The sequence below is a fragment of the Crocodylus siamensis genome, chromosome 4, assembly GCF_052110815.1.
Source record: "Crocodylus siamensis isolate JL-2025a chromosome 4, ASM5211081v1, whole genome shotgun sequence".
NCBI lineage: Eukaryota > Metazoa > Chordata > Crocodylia > Crocodylidae > Crocodylus > Crocodylus siamensis.
In genome coordinates, this window is record NC_143398.1 from 159597828 (window position 1) to 159624372 (window position 26545).

The 26545-nt window shown below is 40.8% G+C and overlaps 1 protein-coding gene across 1 annotated transcript; it reads left to right on the plus strand.

The window, feature by feature from the left end:
- The first annotated feature begins 7726 nt into the window (after positions 1–7726).
- Positions 7727–26015, plus strand: FBXO47 (F-box protein 47). Its single transcript, XM_090041207.1, has 10 exons — positions 7727–7907; positions 8313–8483; positions 11286–11362; positions 12755–12832; positions 14038–14146; positions 15596–15772; positions 18681–18827; positions 20045–20187; positions 20514–20673; positions 25881–26015. Exons 1-10 carry the CDS (start codon positions 7727–7729, stop codon positions 25991–25993), a joined length of 1356 nt encoding a protein of 451 aa, XP_089897333.1. The 3' UTR covers positions 25994–26015.
- The last annotated feature ends 530 nt before the right edge of the window (positions 26016–26545 follow it).

A 26545-nucleotide genomic window follows, 5' to 3' on the forward strand; every position in this document is an offset into this window, starting at 1 on the left:
TATGCACAATGTATTCTCTCTTCTGCGGCTGACTGTTGTTATTTATTTCTGTTCTCATAGGGCTTACGCTATAGCAACTGTCACAGAAAGGTACAGTGCTGCAGAGACTCTTGTGATTCTGTCATGAGACATTTGGGGTTCCCTTAAAGCCATAGCTCCTAGCATCGAGAGACAACGACAGAATTTCAGCTTTCCAGCTGTCTTTTACTAAATTGCTTTCTGTTTGTTGAGTTTCTAGCCTGCGTGGTCATGGAGAAAATATGAAAACAAAACTGAAAGTCCCTTAAAAAGGCAAATTAAAAGGAAGCACTTTTTTTAATTTTAAAAAGAGTGTGCTTTAAGACAATCTTGTGACATGATTTTGAATGCTTGGGGTTGGCAATACTAAGATCTAGCCCTTTATGGAAAATAATCTCATTAATATTCATTTTAGGAGCAGGGGCAAGTTAAATATGGGATGAAGGGTATTGAAATATGTGGCCATGCCTACTCATTCCCTGAACAAAAAATAAATCCTACCGCTTATAAAACTTATCCATGCCACTCAGACAAGTTGCGTGCAGGTCAGCTTCACTGATCCTAAAATCACTTGGGTTTAGCAAGGACTCCTGTGGCTACTCCAGTTCATCACCCTGTTTCACAGATGGCTCACTTTCTTTACTCTTGTGCCATCCTTGATACATTGGGTGACAGGGTGAATGAAGGTGCATGTGATTTATTCTGAATATAGTTTCTGCTACAGTATAATATTCTAGCATGTTCTCAATGAATAGTAAGAATATATAGAGATTTGTAGTTTTTAAGAACTGTGCTGTTTTAATTGCGCTAAAGATGGAGGCCCTGCCTACTTCTGTCCTTACAGTTGAATTTAACAGTATGCTTAAATGTGGTTTAAATTCATTTCCAGCTCCCTTGCCTTTCCAGAAGGCTATTAGAACCCCACCTTCCTTAACGACACTCAAAAATCCCACAGGGCACCTATCTGCATGCTTATCTACCTAAATGTATTTCAAAATCTTTCTCCTCCAATCTCAAACAGCCTTTTCACCTCAGTTTCCCAGTGATCTAGCTTCACAAGGAGTAGCAAGGTGGGAGCACTACATTAGACACACGAGTGGTATTTTAACCTACTATAATTCCAAGATACCTTGCACAGGTAAAATAGACAATATAGACAGGGCAAGATAAATTTGCATAACATATATTAGCTTGAGTTGTAATAGCAAACTCAGATAATCAGCACATATTTAGTATTTTTAATTATTTAAAAGGCCTCATACTGCACCATTAATTATCATAATAATCTAAAAAATTAACTTTTTCCCTGGCAACTTATAGCCAATACTCACAAAGCAGTATGCACACATTAGCTTGGATTTTAAGACTTCTGTGGGTTTGGTTTGAGGTGGGGGTGGGCTTGTGTAAATGCCCACACACATAAGGATCAGTTCCTCCATGCCTGGAATCCACCTGTCTCTGGTGCCAAACTCAACAGGGCAAGCAACAATATATATTAGTTGAGGACAGGGAGCGGAATATAAGGGTGCATGCAATTAAAATGTTTGAGCAAATTTATGGAGGGAAAAGGCAGGTGATATTTGCTTAGGACACCAGAAATAGCAGATTAATTTTTGGTGATAGAGCCATGGAGTATGTAAGAGTATAAATTGTTAGACTATTAACCAGGAGGAAACTGGATATGCAGTGACAGCAGAAGACCAAATGAGATTTCTGAACACAGCAAATAGGAAAGGTTAAGTTGTGTAATTCCCTGAATCCTCTCAATCTTTACCTTAATTTGGTTCCTCTCTGGCATTAATCTTCATCACTTCACAAGGGGAAGCCATGCCTGCACTGTCAAGACACAGCAATTTAAATAAATTAGCTAAATTTATTTTCAGAAGATGATTTGAAGTTCACACCGTATGTCCCCAAGACTCTGCATATTCTAGCCCTCAAATATAAGATGTGCAGTTAAGACGTTTGTTGGCAAAGCTGACTCAACCCTCTGGGCAGAGTATGCAGTGAAATATAAGGCACAACAAGCTGTTTTTTTTCACGCTATCCAATGTACATATGGAGCAAAACTGCTAAAGCCACACAGGTGAATCGGGACAGCACTTTCTTTCATTATAATCTGGATTAGGCAGCTATCGGTTGGTACTATGTTTGGGTTTGAGTTTTGTTTTATTTTTTATTTTTTCATTTCTAGGAGTGTTTATAAAAAATCAAAAGTTTTGGCCTTTAAAAAGTCCCAGAAAAAATGTGGTTTAAAAAAGGTGAGGAAAAGCCTATTCAATCTATTGCAGCTCTCTACTGCCATCTGATGGAGATTTTTTCAAGAGCATAAAGAGGCATGTAGCCTATACCGTGTTATCCCGACCAATGAAAATGAGTTGGGAGTTACTTTGAGAACCTTATTGGAAGTAAGGTTAAATTTCTAATGAGAACATACAATTTACTACTTATATTAAAAGTGGCCACTTGCCTTTTCCTAGGGTCACAGAACAATATTTGACTTCATTTTATAGTGCATTAAGTGGCAACATGTGGTACAACCACCATTCTCAATACTGAGGGGTGGTGGTGCTCAGTATTATTGTCTTGCAACACCATAACATCACTTCCAAGACCATGAGATTTTGTGTTGCCACACGATGAATTTGCCATGACACATCTTTGCATGACATTATTATCTTCAAATTGCAGAATTCAATTTGTGTTAAGACTTCGGCGGCCTGTATCACAACATTAACCTTTCATGTCATAGTGCAAGAATCTTACACAATGACCTTTTTAAAAAAAAAAATTTTTTTTTTTGCAGGCCATTACTTTGTGCCATTGCATAGCTTCTTTGCAGGTCCTCAGGGCGCTCTCTAGCATAATTGGATGTGGTGGGCTATGGACTTCGCGAAATAGTACTAGTGCTGTTCTAGGACTACCTCACACTCAGGAAAGGTGGCTGAGCACCTGCCCACACAGCAAGATGACTGTGACAGCAGGCTTGACAGCCATCACACAGGGACGCCTTGAAGTGCCAGTGACCTAGTGCTTGTGAGATGGTGTTGCTTTGTGGTACCCGGACAATCCCACGTTGGTGACAGTCAGGCCTTCCCTGCAGTATCATGGCAACTTCATGCCTGGATAACACACCTGTGATACTGACACCCCACAATCCCACAGCAACAGCACACCCTGCGACCTGGTACTGCTGTTGCAACCCTCAGCATAATGCCGGTTTCGGACATGGGGCACAAGCAACTCTGGGTTGGTGTCACCTCCCGTTCCCATGGCACCCAGTGCAGCCATGGTAACTGTGCACCCCCTGACAAGGCGTTGCCACCCAGCTCCACACACCCTCAGGCACAAAGCCGCAACCAGTATGGCAGAGGCTCAGGGACCCCGCCCCAGCCATGCGGGTATCCAGGCCCCACCGGGCGGGAGCCTCCTTTTGAAACGGAGGGGAAGGAACCGCACGGAGTTGCCTGATATGGGAGTTAGCCTCGTTCTATATTCACGAGGGGCGTGGCTTTGCCTCATATGGGAGTTACCTCATTGTGTATTCATAAGGGGGCGTGGCTTATCGGGCGCCCAGCTAAACAATTAGCAGGTGGGACCTGTTCTGAGGGCCGAGGTCATAGAAGCAGCTGTAGAGCCTTGTTAATTATTTATGAGGAGGCGTGTCGGGGGTGGGGGCGGGCACCGCCTGGGACACTCCCTCCCAACCGGAGGCGGCCAAAAAAAGGCGGGAAGCCTGAGGCGGTTCAAAATACGCACTTAAAATAATAACAAAGCAGCTGGGGAGAAAAACCAAAACCGACCTTCAACTGCCTACAACTGGAATAAAGTATTTCGGTTTCTGTGGTAATTTCCTCTCTCTAAAATATATATATATATAGAGAGAGAGAGAGAGCGCTACTTTTCCTCTCTGCCACAATTAATACCATTAATTAATTAATTACACCACATTCATTAAACCAGCATTGCTGGATTAACAATATTGATTTCTGTGGTAATTCTATGTATAGGTATGTCTATTCCCCCCTCCCCCCCAAAAAATAAAAACACATATTTGTATTTCCCCCAGAAACAAGACATTAAAGCTTTCCCCCTTAACCTACAAAAAAACCCCTTAAAAATAAATAAATAAGTTCATTACAAAATGTAAACTGTTGGCTAATATTTTAGCCAATTTAACTGCAGTATTTTGGGAGAGGCTATTTAAATCCAGTCAGCAAGGGCTGATTTTCACTTCTCCCCCTATGTGCACACCCCCTTTTTCACCCCTCATAGGTGCCATCCTCTCCTCCTACAGGCCAGAGGTTTCCACTGGCAGATACCTTAGTGCAGCGTGTTTCTTGGGCGAGAATTTCACCTGAGTGAAACAGCGTTTGTAAACTGTTGCTTGAAGGTTGGGTCTGTGAGCAAAATCTCTTGTTGAGAATAAAATGGATATAGCTTAATTCGGAAGTATCTTTTTTTTTTTTTTAAACCAATAAGCATTCATTAAAGAGACCCTCCAGAGCTGGGATTCAGAGTGCAAGGATTGAAATGTGACCCGTGGGGGCAGGAGGGTTTGTGGGGTTATAATGGATTCGGGTGATGTTTGTTAAGTACAGCCCAAGGTCCAAATGCAGTCCAAGGGCTGTGAAGTGAATCCTATGAGTCATATACTCCAGACTGATGAAAAGTGGTTCCAGGGTTAAATTTGATTCCCAATGCCACCGAAAGGTCAAGCATGATCTACAGCATCCTGTATTGCAGCCCAAAGGGCAAGGAGAACCTGTATTGTGATGAGAAGGAATCCCAGCATCTTTTTAACTACAGGCTGGATCAAAGCCAACAAAATTTTGGGTGAAAGCCAAAAAGTCAAGTGTAAAGGGGCTGCAAGAATCGGGCATCTTTAAAGCAAATCAGGTGTAGTCCATGAACTATTAGCATGCTGCCACTCCAGTTTTTGGCACCACAAAGTTTGGTCACTCTTTAGTTAGAGGTGTCTGTGTGTCAGCAGAGAACTGGAGAGATAATACCAATTTAATTTATGTTTATTATGATTCATTTATTTCTTTGTGCAATGCCTAGGGAGGGAAGAAGCTAGAGTCCTGAAATTGCTGTCTGAGGTAACTAAATATATATATATATTTAATGTATACATAGCAAAACAATAATACAAATCTCAGAAAAATACTGGTGCTCAGGACAAACATGCATTCATTGGAGAGTAATTTACTGGGTCTTTAGAGATAGGAGACATAGAATAGAAAGATAGCTGAATATTGATGGCCTCTGGCTTATTAATAAGTCACTGTATAGATAGGATAAGAAACAGAAAAATCATTGGTATTAATCATTATGAATTATAAAGTTAGTTTTTAAATGCCTAACATTTACCTATCTTCCATCCTTGATTAAGCAGCTCTTCAAACAAAAGGGTTCCAGACAGAGGCTTTTGAGGGCTGGACAGTCACTAAGTGAAATCCATTTTATTACGTCCTTAGCTGAACTCCCTCAAAAATGCAAAACATATCAAGTACATGAATAAGTGAAGCTTTGAATAGTCTTTAAAATATGACCCATAACAAAAGATAAACATAATTTATGTTTGAACAACTGGCCTAATTCTGCTCCCAATTAAAACAATGGGAGTTTTACCATTGAGTTCAATGGAAGCACAGATGGCTCCATTCTGATCACCCACCATGTTTAAGTGACTGCTCCTATATGTAATATTGTCCAAAACGCTCTGTGTTCCTTTGTTGGCTTCAATAAATCTAGTGCTGAATGCTTCTTTTTTAAAAAGATGAGGCATTCTCATATTGCAACTTTATTTCTAAAGTATGAATTAACAAAATGTATAGGATTTAGCCAGCCTTGAATTAAGTGGTAAAGATAGCTGTGTTTTCTTTTTATTATAGACATCAGTTAAAGGTTTTTTATTTTATTATAACGTAAGGATTTTCACATCTTGAACCTGTAGCTATATGCATAAAACTGCTGCCAACTTAAAACTGTGCATTTATTTGTTTTCTGAAGGTGGTATTTCCTGCAGCAATACTATTAATTTTTGTTTTTTCAGTTGTTGTTAAATGTGTTGATTCTTTTGTATCTTAAGTGGCTTAAAATAAAACGATGCAATGTAATATAAAAGTACCTGAATTTGCTCACAGGCCTCCTGAAAATTTAGGCTATGAGATTTTATTTTGTTTTTTTTCTGCCAGCCTGAAATCTCATAATTTGAATATGCTTGCAATAACGTGTAATTCCCTTAAATGAACAACAGGCAAATTTATTTAAATATTATCCCAGCACAGAGCAGAAAATACAGTTCATTCAAACTTGTTTGTAATTGTCAGTATTTTTTTTAACTTGCTCCAGTATAGTACTTCCACTAGAGATGTGGTGATTTGCTACATTACGAAAATGGCTCAGTGATACTCTTGAAGCGTACAAGCCATTGTTCTCTATGTTCAACAGGAAAGTTTTCAAAATTTGTTTTATGCAATTTCCATAATTTTGTAATCTTTCAAATAATAAGACCTATTTTCTCTGAGTGTCATTCCTACTGATGGTAATTAAGATGCTTCATTAATGGAAGAACAGAATCAATTGTGTAGCTACCAGTGTTCTCAACCCTTCTAATTTTATTGCAAGTCTCACTATATTTGGCAATATTCCTAAAGGCACCTTGAGCCAAGTGCCTGCATGAGAATCTCAACTTTTGCTTAGAAGAAGAAGTTGATAGCCATCATGGTTACTTGGAAACATAAGCTGAATGTATTTTAAAGTCTAAGAAAACAATGGCAAACAAAAAGTATTAATTTAAAAAAAAATGTTTTGTCCTTTTTAAGTTAATCTCATGCTATTTTGGGGCCTGACTCATGGTTTTTGAATGCTTGGGTTTGGTAACACTGTGCCACACATTTGCACATGCTGTCCTTATAGCAAATTAAGTTATATGTAAATTGAAATACAGCAGGGAAAAATAGTTCTTGATACTCATTTACATTAAATTTTAATCTTTATTTAAAGAGAGGCAAAAAAGACATATATAGTTTTTTGAATGGTATCCTTATCAGTTTTTAGTGTTCTATTATTTGATTAAGGTTACAGGGTCTAAGAAGAGTATTGACTGTGTCAGCCAAACAGCATCATACTTTTCTCTCCCTGTCACCCTTTTTAATTTCCTCTGGATACAAGCAGGGATAGATGGTTTCATAAGTAACATGTCGCCTATGTATCATGGGCTAAGGACCATGGAACCAAGTTACATAAGCCCCCTCAGTGTACTTTATAACAGGTAGTATACTTCTTTCTCTACACCTTTTATTTTAACTTTTAACTATCTAACATCCTGATACTGCCATACTAACACTGGGTATCTTTCCTATCCAGACATGGAATTAGAAAGTAACAATAATTTTCCATTCATCTGCCACACATACACATTCTTCTTGTATAGAAAAGAGAGCAGTTTTACTCACTGTGTTGGGGAGGGAATATAAAACAAGAAGCATGAATATGGCTTTAGGATGGTATTTGCTAAATTGCATGTCATAACATTACATTTAAAGTAAAATTTATCCTACCCAAGTGGTAAGACTTTCATACTCCATTACTGCATCACTCATGAATTATTTCATTTTATCCCCCTCATGGGTTTAATTTCCTTCCCTATATGCCCTTCTGTGTTTTCTCTACAGGATCAATTTATGAGACTAACTGAAGAATGACATCCACTGTAAGTACCAGCTATACCTTGATTCCCAACCAGAAATATAGACGTAGTAACCGTCAGTCCAGACAGTTTTGCAAGATCCTGGACATTGATTCCCAATCCCTGTCAACACTGGGAGATTTTAAAGCACTGCCAATAGAGATCTTTCAAATGGTCTTGGAACATCTCTCAGGTGAGAATCAGAAAGAAATTACATTACTGTCATTAGCTAATAATAATCAAATGCAAAAATATTTTTTTTTTAAATAAAAGTCATTTTGATTAATTTAGGCCCTATTGAAAATGCTTCGCCTTACTGCAAATTGAAGAGATTTTTATTGAACTTGTCTAAACTTTCAGTTTGTACTTAGGAGTTCTTTGAAGCACGTGTCTGACCACCATATATAAAGGTTACTTAATAGATGCATATGCATTGTTAATGAGCCTAATCATCTGTCAAAGGATTATATTTGTCTTTTTCGTGTTACTGATGTCTCTTGGCCTGCTTAAGTAGGGACATATAGTAAAGTTCTTGATTACTGACTTGCATTATTTTTGCAGTAAAGGTTTACAGATATACTGGGTTTTGCTTTTTCAGTGAAAGATATCAGCATGCTAAGCATGGTGTCGAAAACCATCAGCAACCGCCTTATTAATTACATCTCAACCCCATCAGGAAACAGAAGGCTTTTACAGCAAGACTTTCATAACCTTGAGCTATCTGGCAAGAGACAAGGATCCTGTATTTTTGAGCACTACAGATCTCTAGGTGACCTTTATAATGGGAACGGTAACAATTAGAAGAAAACAAAAATTGATTAAAGAGCTTCTTCAGTAATGTTTAGTGATTGATAATGGTGTACATATTTTACTATTTAATATTTTCTAAAGTATTTATGCAGCCTTCTTTGGGGGTAAAATTAATTCTTGTGTAGAGGGCCAGCAACACGGTCTATTAACTTAAATCTTGTTACTTCCCATGCTCTCAAGTAAATATAAGCTGAAATAATTATTTCAGCACACACAAATAACTTTGTAGTAGCAATAATACTAGCAAAAGAGATACTTTGTATACATTGTTTCCTCCAAATTTAATCTAAAGAACTATAAAAGGGGAAATAGGGGTTGGAGCAAAGTAAGTGTATTGCTCAGGGGATTAATAATGAGATAGAGTATTTTCACCAATTTATCCATGCTCAAATCCAGCCTAACTCCTGAGTGATCAAGCAACAGTATTATCAGAAGCCTGTTGGATAGTCTATGTGAAGCAAATTGGTGGTCTCATTTAATTTCCTAGAAGAAAAATATGCTTGTGACAAAAATGACCATCATGGTTGCCACTGATAAGCATTCTCCTTGTCAATCTAATATTGGAATTCGAGGGCTGAAATAGGCACAAAATGTAAATTTTCATTTCACCTTTAGGCCAGAGCTAAGGGGCTGCTTGCAGAAGTTTGCACTATAGCTGTTTTGCTGTATTTGTTGTGTGCTAATTAAGATGTTTAACTGTAGGAGGATGGTATTTATTCTTGCTCTCACCTGCTCAACTTATTCTGGCATGGTAGAAAATAAATATTTAAAATAATGTTTCAAATGTCATTTGTATATAAAAATTGTGGTGCATTTTTAGCATATATGTTGATTGCCAAAAAAAATGCAGTTACAGGATGTAGGCCAGAGGTAGACAGCCCCTGGCACACAAGCCAGAGCATGGCACACAAAGGCATTTTGCTTGGCACACGTGCCTTGGGGAAGGGACTGGGGCTGCACTGCCATGCTACAAAAAGGAATGGGTCCCTTGTGGCTCTTCTACCATCCATCCCTGGCATACCAACATCTGACAAGTCAAGGTCGTGGGTGTTTTTGGCACTCTGCCCAAAAACATTGCCAACCCCTCATGTATTTAAATTTGACAGAGTCTAGTGGAGGGTAATAAAAATGGTTAGGGGGCTGGGGCATATGACTGATGAAGGGAGACTGAGGAAACAGTGCTCGTTTAGTTTGGAGAAGAGAAGGCTGAGGGGGGATTTAATAGCAACCTTTAACTACCTGAAGGGTGGTCACAAAAAGGATGCAGCTGGACTGTTGTCAGTGGTGGCACATGACAGAATAAGGAGCAATGGTCTCAAGCTGCAGCAAGGGAAGTTTAGGTTTACGCAGGTGGCTGGACTAGAGGCCCTCCTGAGGTCCCTTCCAACCCTCATTTCTATGATTTTGTGATTTACTTAGTCATGTACCCTTTCAGTCAAAAGCAATACAGCAACCATTTCCTTCATTTTATCTACTGTATGGCTTCCACTGGAAGAGAAACAAATGTAAAGAAATCCTAGTTTGAACCATATTGATATAAATCTCCTAAACTGATAAAATCCAATAATCAAACTGACACGATTTTGTTTTTACTTTTGGAATCAAAGTTACTCAGGATCTAACCTTAAGATGTTTTAAATAACAACATATTCCCAAGTTAAAAAACAGTGTCAAAGCTAAGCCAACTATGAGTCACCTTAAATTGCACATAGATTGCTTGCAGGATTTTGTAAATAACCTCAGTGTATATTTATTTTATTTTTAAAATCCCCAGGTTGACAGCTGTATTCATATTTGCAGATAGGTCATTTTTAAAGATTGATCTTCTTTTCAGGAATCTGATCCCAGTCCTATTGAAGTCAATGGAAAGTTGACTTGGCTGTTTTTTAAACAAGTCCCAGAATGATAAAGTAAATGATATCTACTATATTAGAATTCTAGCAACATATTTGCAGATTAGGAAAATAGTCTATTTAAAACTACAGGAAGTATATGACACATTTTCTGACATTTAAAAAATAACATGTTTCCTAGGAGACTGAAAATTTAGGGAGCATTTGAATGCTATCCTTCAGATTTCTTGGATTATTAATAAACAATTTATATATATTTTGTTCTACCATAATTTTTTGAAGGGAAAGATGTTCAACTGACTTGCTGTCCATTGATTTAGAAAAAAACAACCTGTTGCCTAGCAAACAGCTGTTGTGTATCATGACAAACTCCAGATCCTGGTATCCTAAACATGTACATTTTGAATCTTATGTAGAAAAACACTCCTTGCTCCTAGATACGTTTTACATTAAAACAATTCAGAATATTTCCCTATTTGACCATATGATTGACTTAAATATTTTGGAAGTATAGCCTTGTATGATAAAGGGAAACAAGGATTTCCAAGTGTCAGAAAATGTTACTTATTTTACTTCTAATTTGAATATTTTTAATAGCTGTAGTTGTAATACCAATGTAATGATTTTTACTAGGTTTCAGCTGTGGCATGCATGGACTTTAAAACAAGTTAGTAAACAAACTATATTATAAGGACCTTGTATGCTCTCTGATATACTTTTTTTTACATAAAAGACATCTGTACTACAATGGCCTGCACAAACTTTTACAATACACAGGTCATTGTATTGTACCACTTTTTGAAGGTACAGCGCTGTGTTGCTAGCATGGGGACATGTGCAGTGCATGCTTGAGGTGTTTCAGTTATGTACTCCAACTGAATGGCATGTTTGTATGTTTCTGTTCACAGGTTTATTGCTTAAAAGGTGCACACTACTGCTGCCCACAAAAGACAGGCTTAAATATATACACAAGATACTCTCAGAAGTAAGCACATACTTCATTGCTCTATTATAGTTTATATAGAGAGTCTTGTTTAGAATTGTCACCTGAACATACAGTTTAAAAAAAAATTCTGGTAATAGAGTTTAATTTAATTAATTTGTGACATTTCAAGGATGCTCATCACCATAATATCACATAGTATCATTAATGTACTAACCTAGAATCAGTCCATTTTCAGTTAAAAGTCATTTCCAGACATGTACATCAACATTTTCAAATTGGCTGCTTAAAATGATACATATCCATATTTATATACTGAATATTGAGATATTCAAAGAACACAAGCAAGTTAGTTCCCCATTACCTCTCAAAAGTCAGAACATTAGATGCTTTATTTCCTTACACACTTTTTTTAAGTCTACTTTCAGCGAGTATCATCTTCCATATAACTATGCCTTTTATGTTCATCTGTTCCATTGTTTATTAGATATTTTAGGACTATTACTAAACATAAAATAGGTTTCACAGATGCAAGTAATATTTGCCACATTTTAGTGAAATGAACGTAGACTGAAGTTCACTCCCGTGAAGACAGCCCATAGAGGGTGTATATACTGCTTAAATTACACTCAAGAAGCTTTTAAGGGGACAGGTCTTGGGCAAGTTCTTTGCACAGGGATAAATTTTACTAGCAATTGAACATGTTTTGTTATTAAACCTTAACAATTTTGGGTCCTGAAGATAGTGTATAAAAATGTAAGTAAAACATAATCTCTCTCTGAAGTCTGTCTGGCCATCTGTGGGAAGTTGGTTGGTCTCAGTTTACTTCCAAGTGGACACCGGATTTGTTAAAAACCACCACCAAATGGGAACTTGATTGAGTAGTTCAGCAGAGATGCAAGATGCTGAACAAATAGAAGATAAATCCCTTTTTAACTCCAGAAATAAATGTTTCCGGGCTCGCCCCGGTGACCCGTGCGCGCCCCTGCCCCACGCCCCGCTGCCTCTGCTGCCTTCCCTCTGCCGGGGCCCCTGCCGCCCCGCGCGCCCCGGGCCTCCGCGCCGTACGCGGCCGCTCCTCCCTCAGGGCCGTTCTCCCCAGCTCGGCTGCCTTTCCATTAGTGTTGCTGAACACTGCTGCATCTACACAAGATGCTGACTGTGCAGTTAGTACTTGCATAATCAATTACTAAATGACTGCATGGCTTCCTGGAGATACTGACTGCGCAGTAAGTAGCTCATTACTATTGTGGAGTAGCGTCACGTCACGTTTTGTGCTAATCAGTGCTACTGTGCAGTAGTAATGAGCTACTGTGTAGTTAGCATCTCATGTTGTGGCAGCCACTGGCAGGGTGGAAAATTTTTAATACACATAATTTTATTTTGAATTAAACTACATTGGTGAAATGAACTAACAATGTTCTGTCTTTGCAGGTTTCCTGTTTTAAACTTACTGGTTGTCCAAATCCTTTGCACTGCTTAGGATTACAGTGTTATGGGGTATTTCTACAGGTATAGTACCTTTCAGAAAAAAGGAAGTGGGTGTTATTAACATAAAAACCAAATATGTTCTGTTATAAATGTCAGTCTTGAAATATTTAGCCTTTCAAGAAGGTTGCAGATAAATACAAACTTCATCCAACTTAGTTATATAGAAAAAAGTTGGGTTGAAGCTGGTTTGCAAGACATTTTAAACCCTAATATTACTTTCAAGCTCCAAGCAAATGCATTTACTCACTCTACAATTGTCTAAATTTTCTTTCTGGTAGTTAAGATGGTTGATTTTATTAGTCTGGGTCTTAGTAGTAGCCTGTCCCAGGATTTTAATTAACAGTTTATTACCTATTAGAAATACATAGGGGCTATTTTACAACATTGCTTCAAACTTAAAATTCACAAGCCACTAAACCAGGATCCTCTGTATTAAGGTGGAAATATTGCATAGCTAGAGGTCTCTAATAAAACAGAAGAATTTGCAATAGCTTTTTGATATGCAAATAAATCAATATCAAGTCCACAGGTTCAGCAATCAACAGTGTATTTTCCATGATAACTACTCTGACTAAAAGCAACTTAGTAAAGGCCTAAGAACAGAACTTTTAGCACTGAAGTTGAGTAAGGTATTTGGTGTCAAATGCTAGGCTTGTTACTTGTGATTTGCTTCTCTAGGACTAACCAAAGGAGACTGAGTTAGATTCCAATTTCAGTTTCACCCATGGAAATCTAGAGAAAGACCACTGACTTCAAAGCTAGCATCTAGGGCAATGTTTCTCTAGGCCAATGTTTCTAAGTTGCAGTGTTATTAATTTTTATTAACCATTACATTAGTATTCAGAAGGTTATAAAAACAGAGCTGAGGTCTTTATAGCAAGACAAAGGATTCTGTATACATTTATTTTCCCCTTGGACTCAAGCATCTTTGAGACAAATGTTTTGTTACATGATACATTTGGGATCTCACTATTGTATAGATAATTTAGATATGGCTGCAGAGATTATTAATGATACTCTTATAGCCTGCAACATGTCTGTTTTGAAAACGGGAATTAAGATAGAAGTAACATATAGTAATTCAGATGTACTAGTCTTTGTTATGCAAGTTCATTCTCTCTAAAGATACAGAAAAATTATATCACATGTAAGACTATTAGAACCTGCATTGAGATTTCAATCTATATAACTCTCTATGCGTTTTCCCCTTCATTTGATGTTTTCAGATGCTAACAGCAGGCTGGGATGAGCTAGAGTGCCATCGGGTTTTCAACTTCCTCTGTGAGCTGAGCAATCTACCCCGTAAAATGCAGACAGTTGTCAGCAGCAAGCCAGGTAAATACTTGAAACAAAAGAAAGGCCTGGAAAATAAGAACTGTGACAACAATCCTTATTTTCCTAGCATGACAGCTGCATCATCCTTTTTCACTGACAGTTCAGGAAATAGATTCAGGTTATTACAAAGGGGAGAGATTACTAAGGAACCAGAATTAACGATGTTTTTGGTCACATGATCATCACGGTACCTGAGCCTTTGTTGATCCTTATGAACAATGTGCTAGATGTAGTAAAAGGTTAAAAAATGGGTGATATGAAGGTGGTAGCATGCCTACATACAGCTGAATTTATTTATTTCCTTATAAGAACTACATCCCATGTGGTGAAGATAACTGCTTTGAGAGAGATTAGTTTTTATCTTATCTTTGCATTAATTTCAGTTTTGTAAGGTGCATGTGTGTGCATATAAATATGTATATATCTATACATCTCCAGAAGAAAGTGACTGCAAGTAAAAAATATATTCTTGCTTTTATATGTTAGCAAAGTCCATAAGAAAAGGAAAAAAAGTTATGGATATATTACTTTTTCCTTATCTTATGGACTTTACTTATATAGCAATTGGAAAAGGCCAGAAAAGGAAAAAGTTCTGGATATGTATGTTTTTTTCCTTATCTAATGGACTTTGCTAACATAGAAGCAGACACATTTTGGTAACTTGCTTTATGTAAAATTAGAAATCTTAATTATCAAATGTATATATAATTTCCATACACAGTATAACATCACATTCTTCACTTTATTACTCAGTGCCTGATACCAATGCAAAAATGATGCGGCAAAGTAAAAAGTCAGGGTCACTGTTTTATCTATAACTTAAAACACAGCACTAAAATGACATATGGCCCACAAGAAATCCTCAGCTGCCCCAGTGGAGTACCTAGTATTTCATTTGAAAGGTTCATGTATGTCCCTTTGCATAAATGAGTATAAAAGCTAAGCTTGCAGTCCACTACTACCATGTCCTCTTGTTGCCATCATCTGATGGCAGGCAGAAATAATAAAGTAACTGAGTGTGCCTGAAATAAAGCATGAGGAATAGCAGGGAAATCAAAGTTATCAGGCAGGTAAAACCTGGTTTTGAATCAGTGTAGTACGTCCATTAAAGACATTCTGGAATAATTACAGTGCACATCAGTCAGGCCTTGAAGCTCTTATTTATTCCAGTTTAATGCTAGCATAATAGCACTGACTTCAACAATTTTATGTTAGTTTGTTTCATGTTGATATGCAATGAGACTCATGCCTTGAAATTGCAATGGAAGTTAAATATTTAGGCTCCCTAAACTTCTCACTAGGAAACCCCCTGCTTCTTTAGATGCTTAAATACCTTTAAAAATCTGGCCCTGTGTTCAGATATCCTTAAAACTTTGTTTTACTTATTCTTTAAAATCAAGAATATTACCAAAATCTTGGGTTTATAATGTACAAATTCCCTTGTCTCAGGAAGTGCCCGAAAACTGGAGTTGCGGATACGGCTATATTGTCGCAGTGTCCTGCTGAACCACTGGATTCATCGAAGTGATTCTGCATTTTGGCTGACTCGTATCTTAAAACCATGGCCAATGGTTAATCAAGCTCGGTTGCTATACATCATTTTTGGGCCAGTCTCTTCTCTAGATGGTGAGCAGTTTTCTCAAAAATAAAGAAGACAAAAGAAAAAGGAGATTGATATTTTGATCTACGTAGCATACCTGAGCCTCGGAGGCAGTCATTACACTGCCTGGCAGCCTCACGATTCCTGCCCTGCTCTGACACTCTGGGTACCCTTCCTTTTTTACCCTCTCACCTGCCACTCCTTACTGTTATTATTTTATCTTGAGAAAGGGAGGCTGCCCAGGGTCCCAAAGCGAGCCTTTGTCTATTAGTCGTCAGGGGTTCCCCACACATCTTGCTGATACCCATCCTGCCCTCAAATGCTAGGTGGGCCCTCCTGACCTATCCATGCCCCCAGGTCACCTGTTGCTTTAAGAGCTATTCATGGCCTCTGACCTCCCCTACAGCCACGCCCATGCCTTGCAGATGTTATGGGTTATCATTTAGGTGAGGCAATTTGCCCCTACAGCAGCATGAAAGTACCTAGAGCCTCCACTCCCTTGTTGGGGCTTTGGCCTTCCCAGCTTCTGACTCTACTCTCGCTAGTCCCTTAACCTAGGCTCACTGCATTAGACCTGGCTTCTGAGTCCCAGTCCTAATCTCGCCCTCTTGGGCTCTGGTTTTGCCTCTTTTGGGCTTCAGACTCCTGGTCCTGGTTCTAGCCCTTCTTGGGCTATGGCCTTCTCTGGTCTAGACTTTAACTCTTCCCAGTTGCCACTTGTCAGCACCTTGAGCCCAGGCTCCAAACAGCCACTTGGGCACCACTGTGACCTTCTTCTACCCTGTTAGTCACAGTCTAGTCCACCAATGTAAACTAACAAAAATGTAAGCCCACTGGCTGTAACGCAAACTATCCCCACACTGGGCCTGCACATAAATCCCATCTTACTGGCTGTACAACTAAACGTCCCCTCATCCTGGATCATATACCTCTGCAAGACATGAATGACTAACTTGCAATCCTCCAGGACAGCTTAGGTTTCAGCCAGGCACTCCTCTGCAGCCTTCTGTTTCAGGAACACTTCTCTCTGCCACTTGCAAGGCCAGACAGCCTGCATCAGCTCAGGCCCCGAGTTTATGTACCTCCCAAGCCCTGCCCCTTCCCATTAGGTGGCTTCCCAGCTACCCACAGGGGTTTCTAAGTTAGAACCTGATGGCTAACCTGCACAGTAGCTTGTGACTGCTGCTCTGCCTACTTTAGAAGTTCCCTAAAGCAGAGGTCTGCCCTATTGTGTTATTACAATATAGCACTGCGATAGGGATGAATAGCTTCTGCCCCCTCACTGCCTATTTCCCTGCAGCCAGCTCATCAGGGGCAGTGTTTCCCCCTGACCTGGGGTATTCTCTCTGCTACTGCTTTCCTCTTAAAGTAACGGGACCTTCTGGCTCCCATCTGCCAGACAATTGCTGGAAATAAATGGACTTTCAAAGAACCAGTGTGGGGCAGATGTACCTTCAGCCGAGAGATTGAGCTATGTATTTGAGTTTGAGGCACTAATGCAGCCCATGAGTCAGGGCACAGCAACAACCTCTTTAGCCTTTGTTTGTTCCAAGCATGAATGCAAGTTGTGAACCCACTGGTGACCCCTCTTCTATCACCACGCCCAGTCACGACAGCTCTTTCCTCTTTCTATAAAGGATGGTGCTATGGGACTTTTCAGCAGCAATGAAATGTGAAGTTTGCTGTGTAGCTTTTCTGCCTACCAACTCCCAGTAGTGCAGAAATGCAGTGGTGTCCTCTGTTTGGAGCTTTGCCGGGGGGAAAGAAGGATCTCACCCCCAGAGAAGCAGCACCTGGGTTTCTTGAATTTAACTTTGGAATGCAGCATCTACCTCTGTGCAGATTTATTATTCCTAGAAAACTGATTATTGTTTCAAGATTTTTCCTGACTCGGAGCACATCTACACAAGATGTTTACTGTGTATTGGGCTAATAACACTGTGCAGTACAGCATCACAGTACAAACTATGCTAATAGTCTACTGCACAGTGTTAGTCTAATGCACAGTAAGCATCACTATTTAACTGCATTGGTGCTAGTGTGCAGTAACTTTAGTTACTGTGCATTTAGTTAAGTACTTTGTTAAGGAAATAGTAAACTAAATGTGCAGTATCTAAGGCACATTAATGAACATGTAGACACACCCAGTTTATGTTAATTTGTGAATAAATTTAAGTTTCCAAGTATCTCTTGTTTAGATTTACTATTGTACAGATTTACACTGGTCTTGATTCTCCTAATTTACAGTAGTGTGAGAGAAGAATTGAGCACTTAATGTTAGTTATGCTACATAAACCAAGAATTTCCAGGAATTTTGTTGTTTTGTTCTGGGTTTTTAGCTGTGTTAGTGTAAGCTCTTTAGAACAGCAGTTTTGCCTGTTTTCATTTGTTTGAATGGTGCTGTGCACTCCTATGATGTATAAGTTGCATTTTTTGCCAAGCTCTGAATACATGCAAATCCAACTGAAATCAATAGGAACTTAAGTATCTCTGAACCCTAGGCCCTATAGAAGTAGCAAAGAATGATATTGAGTAAAAAATGAGCCCTTCACCTGTTTAACCCAAGCTTCTTCAAAACAATTGTTAAAATTACATATACAAGTGAAGAAATTGTAGAGGCTATATTTTCCTTTCCTTTTTCTCCAACTGTGCGGTGTCAAGGTAATCTTAGCATTGAATCAGAAGCATGTGTGCCTTTCTGCTGACAAATTCATTTTTTTCAAGTAAACATTAACACTGTGTTTCCTGAAAGATTTGTGCTAGTCTCTAATGATTTCTCTGCAACCACCAATGTTGTTTACTAGTAGGGAGTTATGAACTGCCCAAATCACCTTTTTATCCCCCCAAACCATGCTTTGCTTCCAGGCTATACAAGCTTCCTTGTTTAGTGCGCTGCTTTGCCACTTAGTGGTGATTGTGATTAATGTTACCCAGGACATGTGGTCTGGCAGAAAATGATAGAAGGACCTACAGACGAAACCAGTTTAAAGGGTCTTGCTGATGCCATTAAACTCCTGTATGACACAGAAGCTAAAGAGTGGACTGCAGATGATGTTATCAGTCTTGTGGATGAATTGTCAGGTATGTTTTTGTTTTTATCATAGAATTGGGATAGTATGACCATACCTGGCCAGAGTAGAGATAAATGGGTTTCAGATAGAGCAAGACTGGGGCTCTCTGAGCACTTCATGATAGCTGTACTAGAAAAGTTAGTGTCCCAGATGGAAGGAACCAGCCATGCATATGAATGATGAGCTGTTTATCCCAAGAGTGAAATGCTTTAAGTAATAATAGATTAATCATTTTAGAAATTAATATTGTTATATGAAAGAGATGCTTGTTCAATTGTTTAATTTTCTCAATCATCAACTTCAGTGGTTCTCAACCTTTTTTGTACCAGGACCCACTTGTAAACATCAATGGCCAGTCCCGACTCAGTGCCCCTCACTCCAGGCCCACTGCCCCCTGCCCTCAGTCCCTCACAGTGTGGGACAGGGGGTAGGTGTGTGGGGCAGGAGGGTGGGGTGTGGGACATGGGGCCCCTGGCAGGCTGAACCTCTGCCAGCCTGCAAGAGAAAAGCCATGGTTTCCCACGTTTTTCTCCTTTAAAGGAGAATCCATTTTTAAAGCTTGTTCTCAACCCTTTCAAATATTCTTGTGACCCGACCCATGGCTTGAGAAACACTGTTCTACTCAAGTTCCGTTTGCTACCTGGATATTCCATCCTCAGGGTTGAAAACCTAGAAGTGAAGTTAGCTTCCCTTATTTCTAGCCATTTTGTGTATTTCCATTATTCAGACTAATTCAAACATAAAAATAAGTAGGAAGCATACGTGATAAAGATTTTCCAACAACTTCATTTTTAATAAGCTAAAAAGGCTTTATTAGAAATGTAGATAAGAGCATTTTTTAAATTTGATCTTTTAAAACAGTTCTCTTGTTTCTTCAAACAGACTAGAGTTGCTGTTATGAACAGATCTGGAATCTATACCAAAGAATCTGTGAACTCTCCTAAACTAAATGGACAATATAAACTTTTAAGTTTTGAGCAATTGTATTGTGGATTTTATTATTATTAGCCTTAATACAATCCCTTTTGGCTCTATAGTAGCTCTGTATCTCCAGTTGAATTGGAATAGGCTGTCCCCTCGTAAATGTTAGGTACTGAATGCAATGCTTCATAACTTTAAATGTTTTCCGAATTGTTTTCCCGTAAATCCTTCTTTTAGTGTAATTTTAAGCATTCACCAAGTCTCTTGAATCAAAGGTCATGCAAATTCTTTGTATTTTGTTACAAGTGGTTCCCCGGGAATGGCTTATGGAAAATAATGCTCGTCTCCTTATCCTGAGTGGGAACAACATCTGTTTCACCTTCATGGCCAGTAAAGCTGTGAATGGGCGGGCTGTTGAGCTGGCCAGGCTAATGGTCTTTCTAGCTTTGGTGAGTACTACATCTGCAGTTCTGCTTTCTCAGACGTCAGGGTTTCTTTTTCTACTGACATTGGTGTAACTTTATCAAGAAGCCTGTCTCTCAGTTGCCTTAAGGTTCCTGCTTTCCTGCTGGAAAGTAACTGTTGGTTCATTCAGCATAAGGTGAAATTAAAATTCTTCCCCCAGAATAGCCTGGGTAGAATAGATGTATATCATCCCCTTCACGTGTCCTGTTACAATGGGAATTCTAGAATAGGAATGAGCCTGATCATTTTAGCCTGATTATTTTTTATAACCTTACTGTCACTGAGGCTACATATTTCTTATATGTGCCAGGTCTGTGAGAAGGACCTGTACTGTATGGACTGGACAGTAAAAATGATGCAGAAAGTCTGCAAGGTTTTCAGCACTCCAGGAGAGAAGAATAACTTCCTGCAGAGTGTTGAGAATGCGTTTGCTCACCTGATCATGGATATGCTACAGTCTGTAATGTCTGGTAAGTTCCAGTGCCTGTCGACAAACTGCTATCCCCTTAAACAGGACCCAGCCAAGATTCCAGCACAGGAGGAGATGGGGAACTACTGTCCTCACAGGTCCAGCCTGGACACCTTCCTCATCGCCCAGGGCTATATATGGAGTGGTTGGGGGCCTGTGACAGGTGTGCCTCTTCAGGGTCTGTCCACTAGTGACCCCGCCCACCCGTTATGGGCCAATTTCCTGCCATGCCTTGTTGTTAATTGCTTAATTAGAGGAGGTTAATTAAGCTGGAGGCTGCCCATTTCCTGCCTCGATGTCAGGGGGCACTATCTGTGGCTCCTTTCCTCTCCTTATACCACAGCCCCAGCCTCGCAGATGGTACTCACATCGGTTAGTCTGGGCTTTACTATATTCTGGCCCCCTTGTCTTCCCTGGGCTCTCCGTGGCCCTGCTCCACTGGGCGTCTCACTGGGCATTTGTCAATGCTGCCCACCCACTCTGGGGTTCCTCACTGCCCTCTCTCCGGACCTTCTCACTGTCAGTGCTGCCCTCTCTCTAGGGCTTCTCATTGCCCCCTTAGCTCTGGGGCTTCTCTTGCTCAGATGGGCTCAGGTGACCATAGCCATGCCTGGCCCTAACTCTCTTCCTTGGGGTCTTGAACCCCTGCCTGGCTCAGGCGGACTTGGCCTTACCTGGCCTCCGATGCTACACCCCTTCTCTGGGGCTGGGGTCTGTACACCCCAAAGTGCTGTGCCCTCACAGGTGTTGGGGCCAGTGCCCCTCAAATTGCTGCACCCTCTCAGGTGCCGGGGTCAGCACACCCAAAAATGCTGCACCCTCACAGGTGTCAGGGTCCCCACACTACCAGGGGTCCCCTATGAGGCCTCCACCAGCCCCTAATAGCTTCACCTAAACCACCAATCTAAACAGCGAATGCAAAAACATAAGTCCCTGGGCTGCAACATAAAATCTAAGCTGTCTGACTAAACAGCATTCAATCCCTACCAGGGAATTCTCCACCCCATAACAGCTATCAGGAGCTGCTCGTGCAGTGAGGCTTCTCCCCTCTGTTTGCTCTGGCAGAGCTCCTTCTCCCTTGGCTGGCAGCAGGGAACTGCCTGCCCGGCCTCAGCCTGGGGTTATATGGGAGCCAGGCCCTGCCCCTTCTGGTCAGCTGACTCCCACCAGTTACCCTGGCAACCAGCAGCTGGATTCCTTACTTATTGCTTAGGCAAGGACAAGACTGTTGTGGGAAGTGGAGAGGTATTGCGCTTCATGTCCTGTGTGCCAAAAAGTGAATCCAAGACAACCCCCAAAGGCTCCTTTAGTTCTGATGCCTTTGGTGGAGGTTCCCTTTGAGCGGGTGGCGCTGGACATTGTGGGGCCACTTCCCCAAAGTACCACCAGAAACCAGAATATATTAGTTTGACTGGATTATGCCACGAGGTACCCAGAGGCTATGCCAATGCAGACCGTGTCCTCCCCAAAGGTGGCAAACGAGCTGGTGAAGATATTCTCCCATGTAGGACTCCCTAAAGAACTGCTGATGGATCAGGGAACAAATTTTACATCACGAGTGTTTGAGGGAGTGAGTAAAGATTTAGGAATTAAACACCTGAGGACAGTAGTGTATCATCCCCAAACAGATGGGCTCGTAGAACGTTTCAATCAAACACTGAAACAGATGTTAAAGACGTGTGTGGTCGAGAGTCCTCAGGAGTGGGATAAAATGATACCACCATGGTTGTTTGCAGTAAGGGAGGCACCCCAAGCCTCAACTGGGCTTTCACCCTTTGAATTATTATACAGTCGCCAACCAAGGGGGAACCTGTATCTGATTAAAGAGAGCTGGGAAGAACAGCAGAGTAAAGACCAGAACTTGATCCAATATGTAATACACCTGTGGGAATGTCTTGAAGCAGCTCGGAGCGCAGTCTTAGGAAGCCTCAGGGAGGCGCAACAATGTCAAGTGAGATATTACAACTGAGGCACCTGGGCAAGGACATTTGACATGGGAGATTGTGTTTTGATTCTATTGCTGGACCAGGAGAGTAAGTTGCTTGCTTGGTGGCAGGGACCCTATGAAGTTATACGCCAAGTGGGACCCAGAGACTACGAGGTATACCAGACAGATAAACAGAAAAAGCAGGTATACCATGTTAATATGCTAAAGAAGTGGGAGGACTTGGAATGCATGTACCTAGCCCTCCATCCCAAGGGATTAGATTTGGGACCCTTGTTGACCAAGGAGAGTGGACTGGGGGACTTAGAACTGGCCCTACGGCTATCAAAAGCACAGAGAAGACAGGCCGCTGAGCTAATCAGGGAGTATGGAGATGTATTCCAGGAAACGCTTGGGGAAGCTCGGGGTGTGGTACATCGGATAAGAATTCCTCCGGGCCAGGTGATCCATGAGCACTGGTGACAGATTCCCCAGAGACTGCAAAGCCAGATAAAGACAGAGATAGCAATGATGCTGGAGAAGGGCATCATATGCGAATCCCACAGCGACTGGCAGAGCCCCATCGTAGCAGTACCTAAGTCCAATGGGAAAATTCATCTCTGTATTGATTTCCAGAAGGTAAATGCAGTAGCTAGGTTTGATGCCTACCTGATGCCGAGAATAGATGAGCTGACAGAAAACATTGGGCAAACTCACGTTATCTCCACCTTAGACCTGACAAAAGGTTACTGGCAGATCCCAGTGGCACCTGAAGATCAAGAAAAGACAGCATTTGCCACCCCTTGGGGTCTTTTCCAATTCCGGCACATGCCGTTTGGATTACATGGAGCCGCAGCTACATTTCAACGTCTAATGGACAGAGTTTTGGCTCCCTGTGGGGGTTATGCCGCGGCTTACATTGACAATATTATAATCTACACTGCAAGCTGGGAGGAACATCTCACCGCACTGAGAGTGGTAGTGCAAGACTTGAGAAGGGCTGGGTTGACAGCCAATCCGAAGAAATGCACGATAGGGAAAAAGGAAACACAATATCTGGGGTTCCTAGTAGGAAGCAGAAGGGTGAGACTATTGTTAAGCAAGGTGGAGGCCTTGCAGAAGTATCAAGCTCCTCATACTAAACGACAAGTAAGGGCCTTTTTGGGGTTAGCCAATTATTATAGGAGGTTTGTACCTCACTTTGTGGAGGTGGTAGTGCATTTGACAGAGATGATAAAGGTGGAGGCTCCTACCAAGGTGAGATGGACACTGACTGCGGAAGAGGCTTTTTGAGCAGTGAAGGATGCACTATGTTTACAACCCCTACTATATACACCAGACTTTAATAAACTGTTCCAGGTGCAGACTGATGCATCCAAAGTAGCTATTCGAGTGGTGTTGGTGCAGAGAGAGGGAGGAGAAGAATAGCCCATAGCCTACATAAGGAGGAAATTACATTCACCAGGAAGGAATTACGCCACAATAGAGAAGGAGTGTTTGGTGATTAAATGGGCTGTTGAAACACTCTAGTACTATCTACTAGGATGTCGGTTCATGCTGATCACGTGCCCCTATGCTGGCTACAAAATATGAAGACAAACAATGCTAGGCTGATGAGGTGGGCCCTTAGTCTGCAGCCATATTGTTTTGAGATAAAACTTCACCCTGGGACCCTGAATACAAATGCCTACTTCTTCTCAAGACAATATGAGGAAGAAGAGGGGCCTGGAGAAATGGAAGGACCTCAGACAAGAGAGAAGAAAAGGGGATGTGTAGCAGGAAACTCTAACCCTGTTACTAGGAGGCAGGATGACCCCTCTAAGTACAGACCCTTCCAGTCAGGGCCAGCCCATCAGAGGACGGGAGGAGGAAGGTCAAGGTCTCATAAAGGGAAGGAAGAAAAAAAGGAGAGGGGCTTCAGAGAGGCAGACTCCCACGGCTATGATATAGCGTTGGCCATCTCGGCCGAAGGATGCATCGAGCCCAGGGCCCTATAGGCCTAAGTGCACCCTACCAAGGCTGGCTAATGTGGGGGGACTACCTGTGGTGGGTAACTCCCAACAAAACCCACATGGTGTGCCCTTGGGGAAAAGGCGAGTAGGAGGCGCCTGAACACCTCTGCCTCCTGTATCTGGGTTGTTGGGTGCCTGAAGAAAGGCCAAGAGAGGAGCCCAGATGGATGCAACACCCCGCAAGAATGAAGATCAGCCTTGGTGAGTGCATCTTGAGTAGGGGAGGTGTGTAGCAGGGCACTAAGATGCCTGCTACCTGTGGAGCAATAAGTAAGGAATCCAGCTGCGGGTTGCCAGGGTAACCGGTGGGAGTCAGCTGACTGGAAGGGGCAGGGCCTGGCTCCCATATAAACCCAGGCTGAGACCAGGCAGGCAGTTCCCCACTACAGGGCTTTACAAAAGATGAGATATGACTTTTATATTTACAGTCTGCTGTTGGTCGATTTATGTTATGTGGTTTGGGTTGTTTTAATTTGGTTTTGTTATCATAAGGAGTGTATATTTTAAGATTATGCTAAAACACTTACTGGCACAGTTTTAAAAGAGACACTTTTTGTAGGAATAAAATATACAAGCCGTCAGTGGGAATGTGTTCAGTCACAGATGCTCAACTGTGTAAATAGATTCAGGATAGAGGTAACCTGTAGGCAATCTAAGAGACCTCTAATGCTTCAGATACTGACATTTACTTAATGTTTCTAAACATATTGATGGCATCAGTGTACCTCACTTTTTTGCTCCCTTTTTACCAAAAGTGTCCAAACTTTGCTTAAAGGATATTGGCTTGTCCAGAGATTATGAACTGTACTTATATGCAGAGTTCTCTTTTGATTCCAGCAGAAGGTTGTTTGGCTTAAGCTGGAGCCTTGCATGCTGGGGCCTGGACCTTTTCTGGGCTGCTTCTCCATCCAATATCAAAGCACTTGCAGGCTGAATTGTTTAAGCTGCATTTGTTCCTTGGTCCACATATTTGTCAGCTGTCATATAAGCCCAAGACAGGTTATAACTGCAAGCAAGAAAGATATACGCGGTTAGGACAATTTCTTTCTTTAAAGTATGATTGTTTTTGTCCATCCTTAGTCAAACTGGCTATGGAATTCTGGAAAGAGAATCTTCTAGGCTATTACAGCTAGCCAAGAGCCATATTTTGTCTAAGTGGAAAATATTTCGCTTCTGCTAAGATGCTGCATGAATTAATTCTGGTATCTTCTGCCTTCAAGCAAGTCTTGTTTTTATTAACTATTTTTTAAATATTTATTTTGTGGCACTTAGGAGATCGTGATGAAGAAGACAGCAGTTTTTTGAATCTGTTTCATCTTGTGAATGCACAAGCTAATTTCCATAAAGAAATCTTGTACCTGACCTTGAGAAGCACCTCCGCCTAGCTAAAACTTTTAGAGAAAGGTGGCCTACTTCCTTCCCCCATTTATTTTCTCACACATGCAAAACAATGCTGATTTACCTTTTAAGTTTGCTCTCCAGGAGGCTGACTGGAGATGCTAGCAGAATACATATCAGAAGAATTATAAAAAAAACTTCTGGAAAGTAGTGGTACCTCAAAGACTCTATAGCATGGCCCTGTACAAATTTGTCTGTGGCTCTGTGTCACAATTGCTGAGGAGCCAATATATGGCATTCCATGATTCAACTGCTGAGTATGGGAATATACACTGCATTCTTTTCCCACTGTGTGTGTGTTTGCATACAAAATAAAAATGACATGGTTTTCATATTTCATGCACATCCACAATTAAAGAATGTTATCTTAGCTCAAAACAGAAAAATATCTTGAACTTTCAGTTTTGTTTTCTTTGTGGGATCCATTAAGACATATAATTAGAGAGGGATGGCCAGGTTTTTCAAAGCTGCCAGAGTATCTGTAATTAATTTTACTTTCTTAGCTTTGGAACACTACAGTAGTTAGATTGCATGGATTG

Excerpts from the sequence above, each read along its gene's own strand:
- FBXO47 (XM_090041207.1), top strand. The coding sequence starts at position 7,727 with ATGACATCCACTGTAAGTACCAGCTATACCTTGATTCCCAACCAGAAA. Across the intron at positions 7,908-8,312 it reads GGTCTTGGAACATCTCTCAG|TGAAAGATATCAGCATGCTA; the intron begins GTGAGAATCAGA and ends TTGCTTTTTCAG. Across the intron at positions 12,833-14,037 it reads GTTATGGGGTATTTCTACAG|ATGCTAACAGCAGGCTGGGA; the intron begins GTATAGTACCTT and ends TGATGTTTTCAG.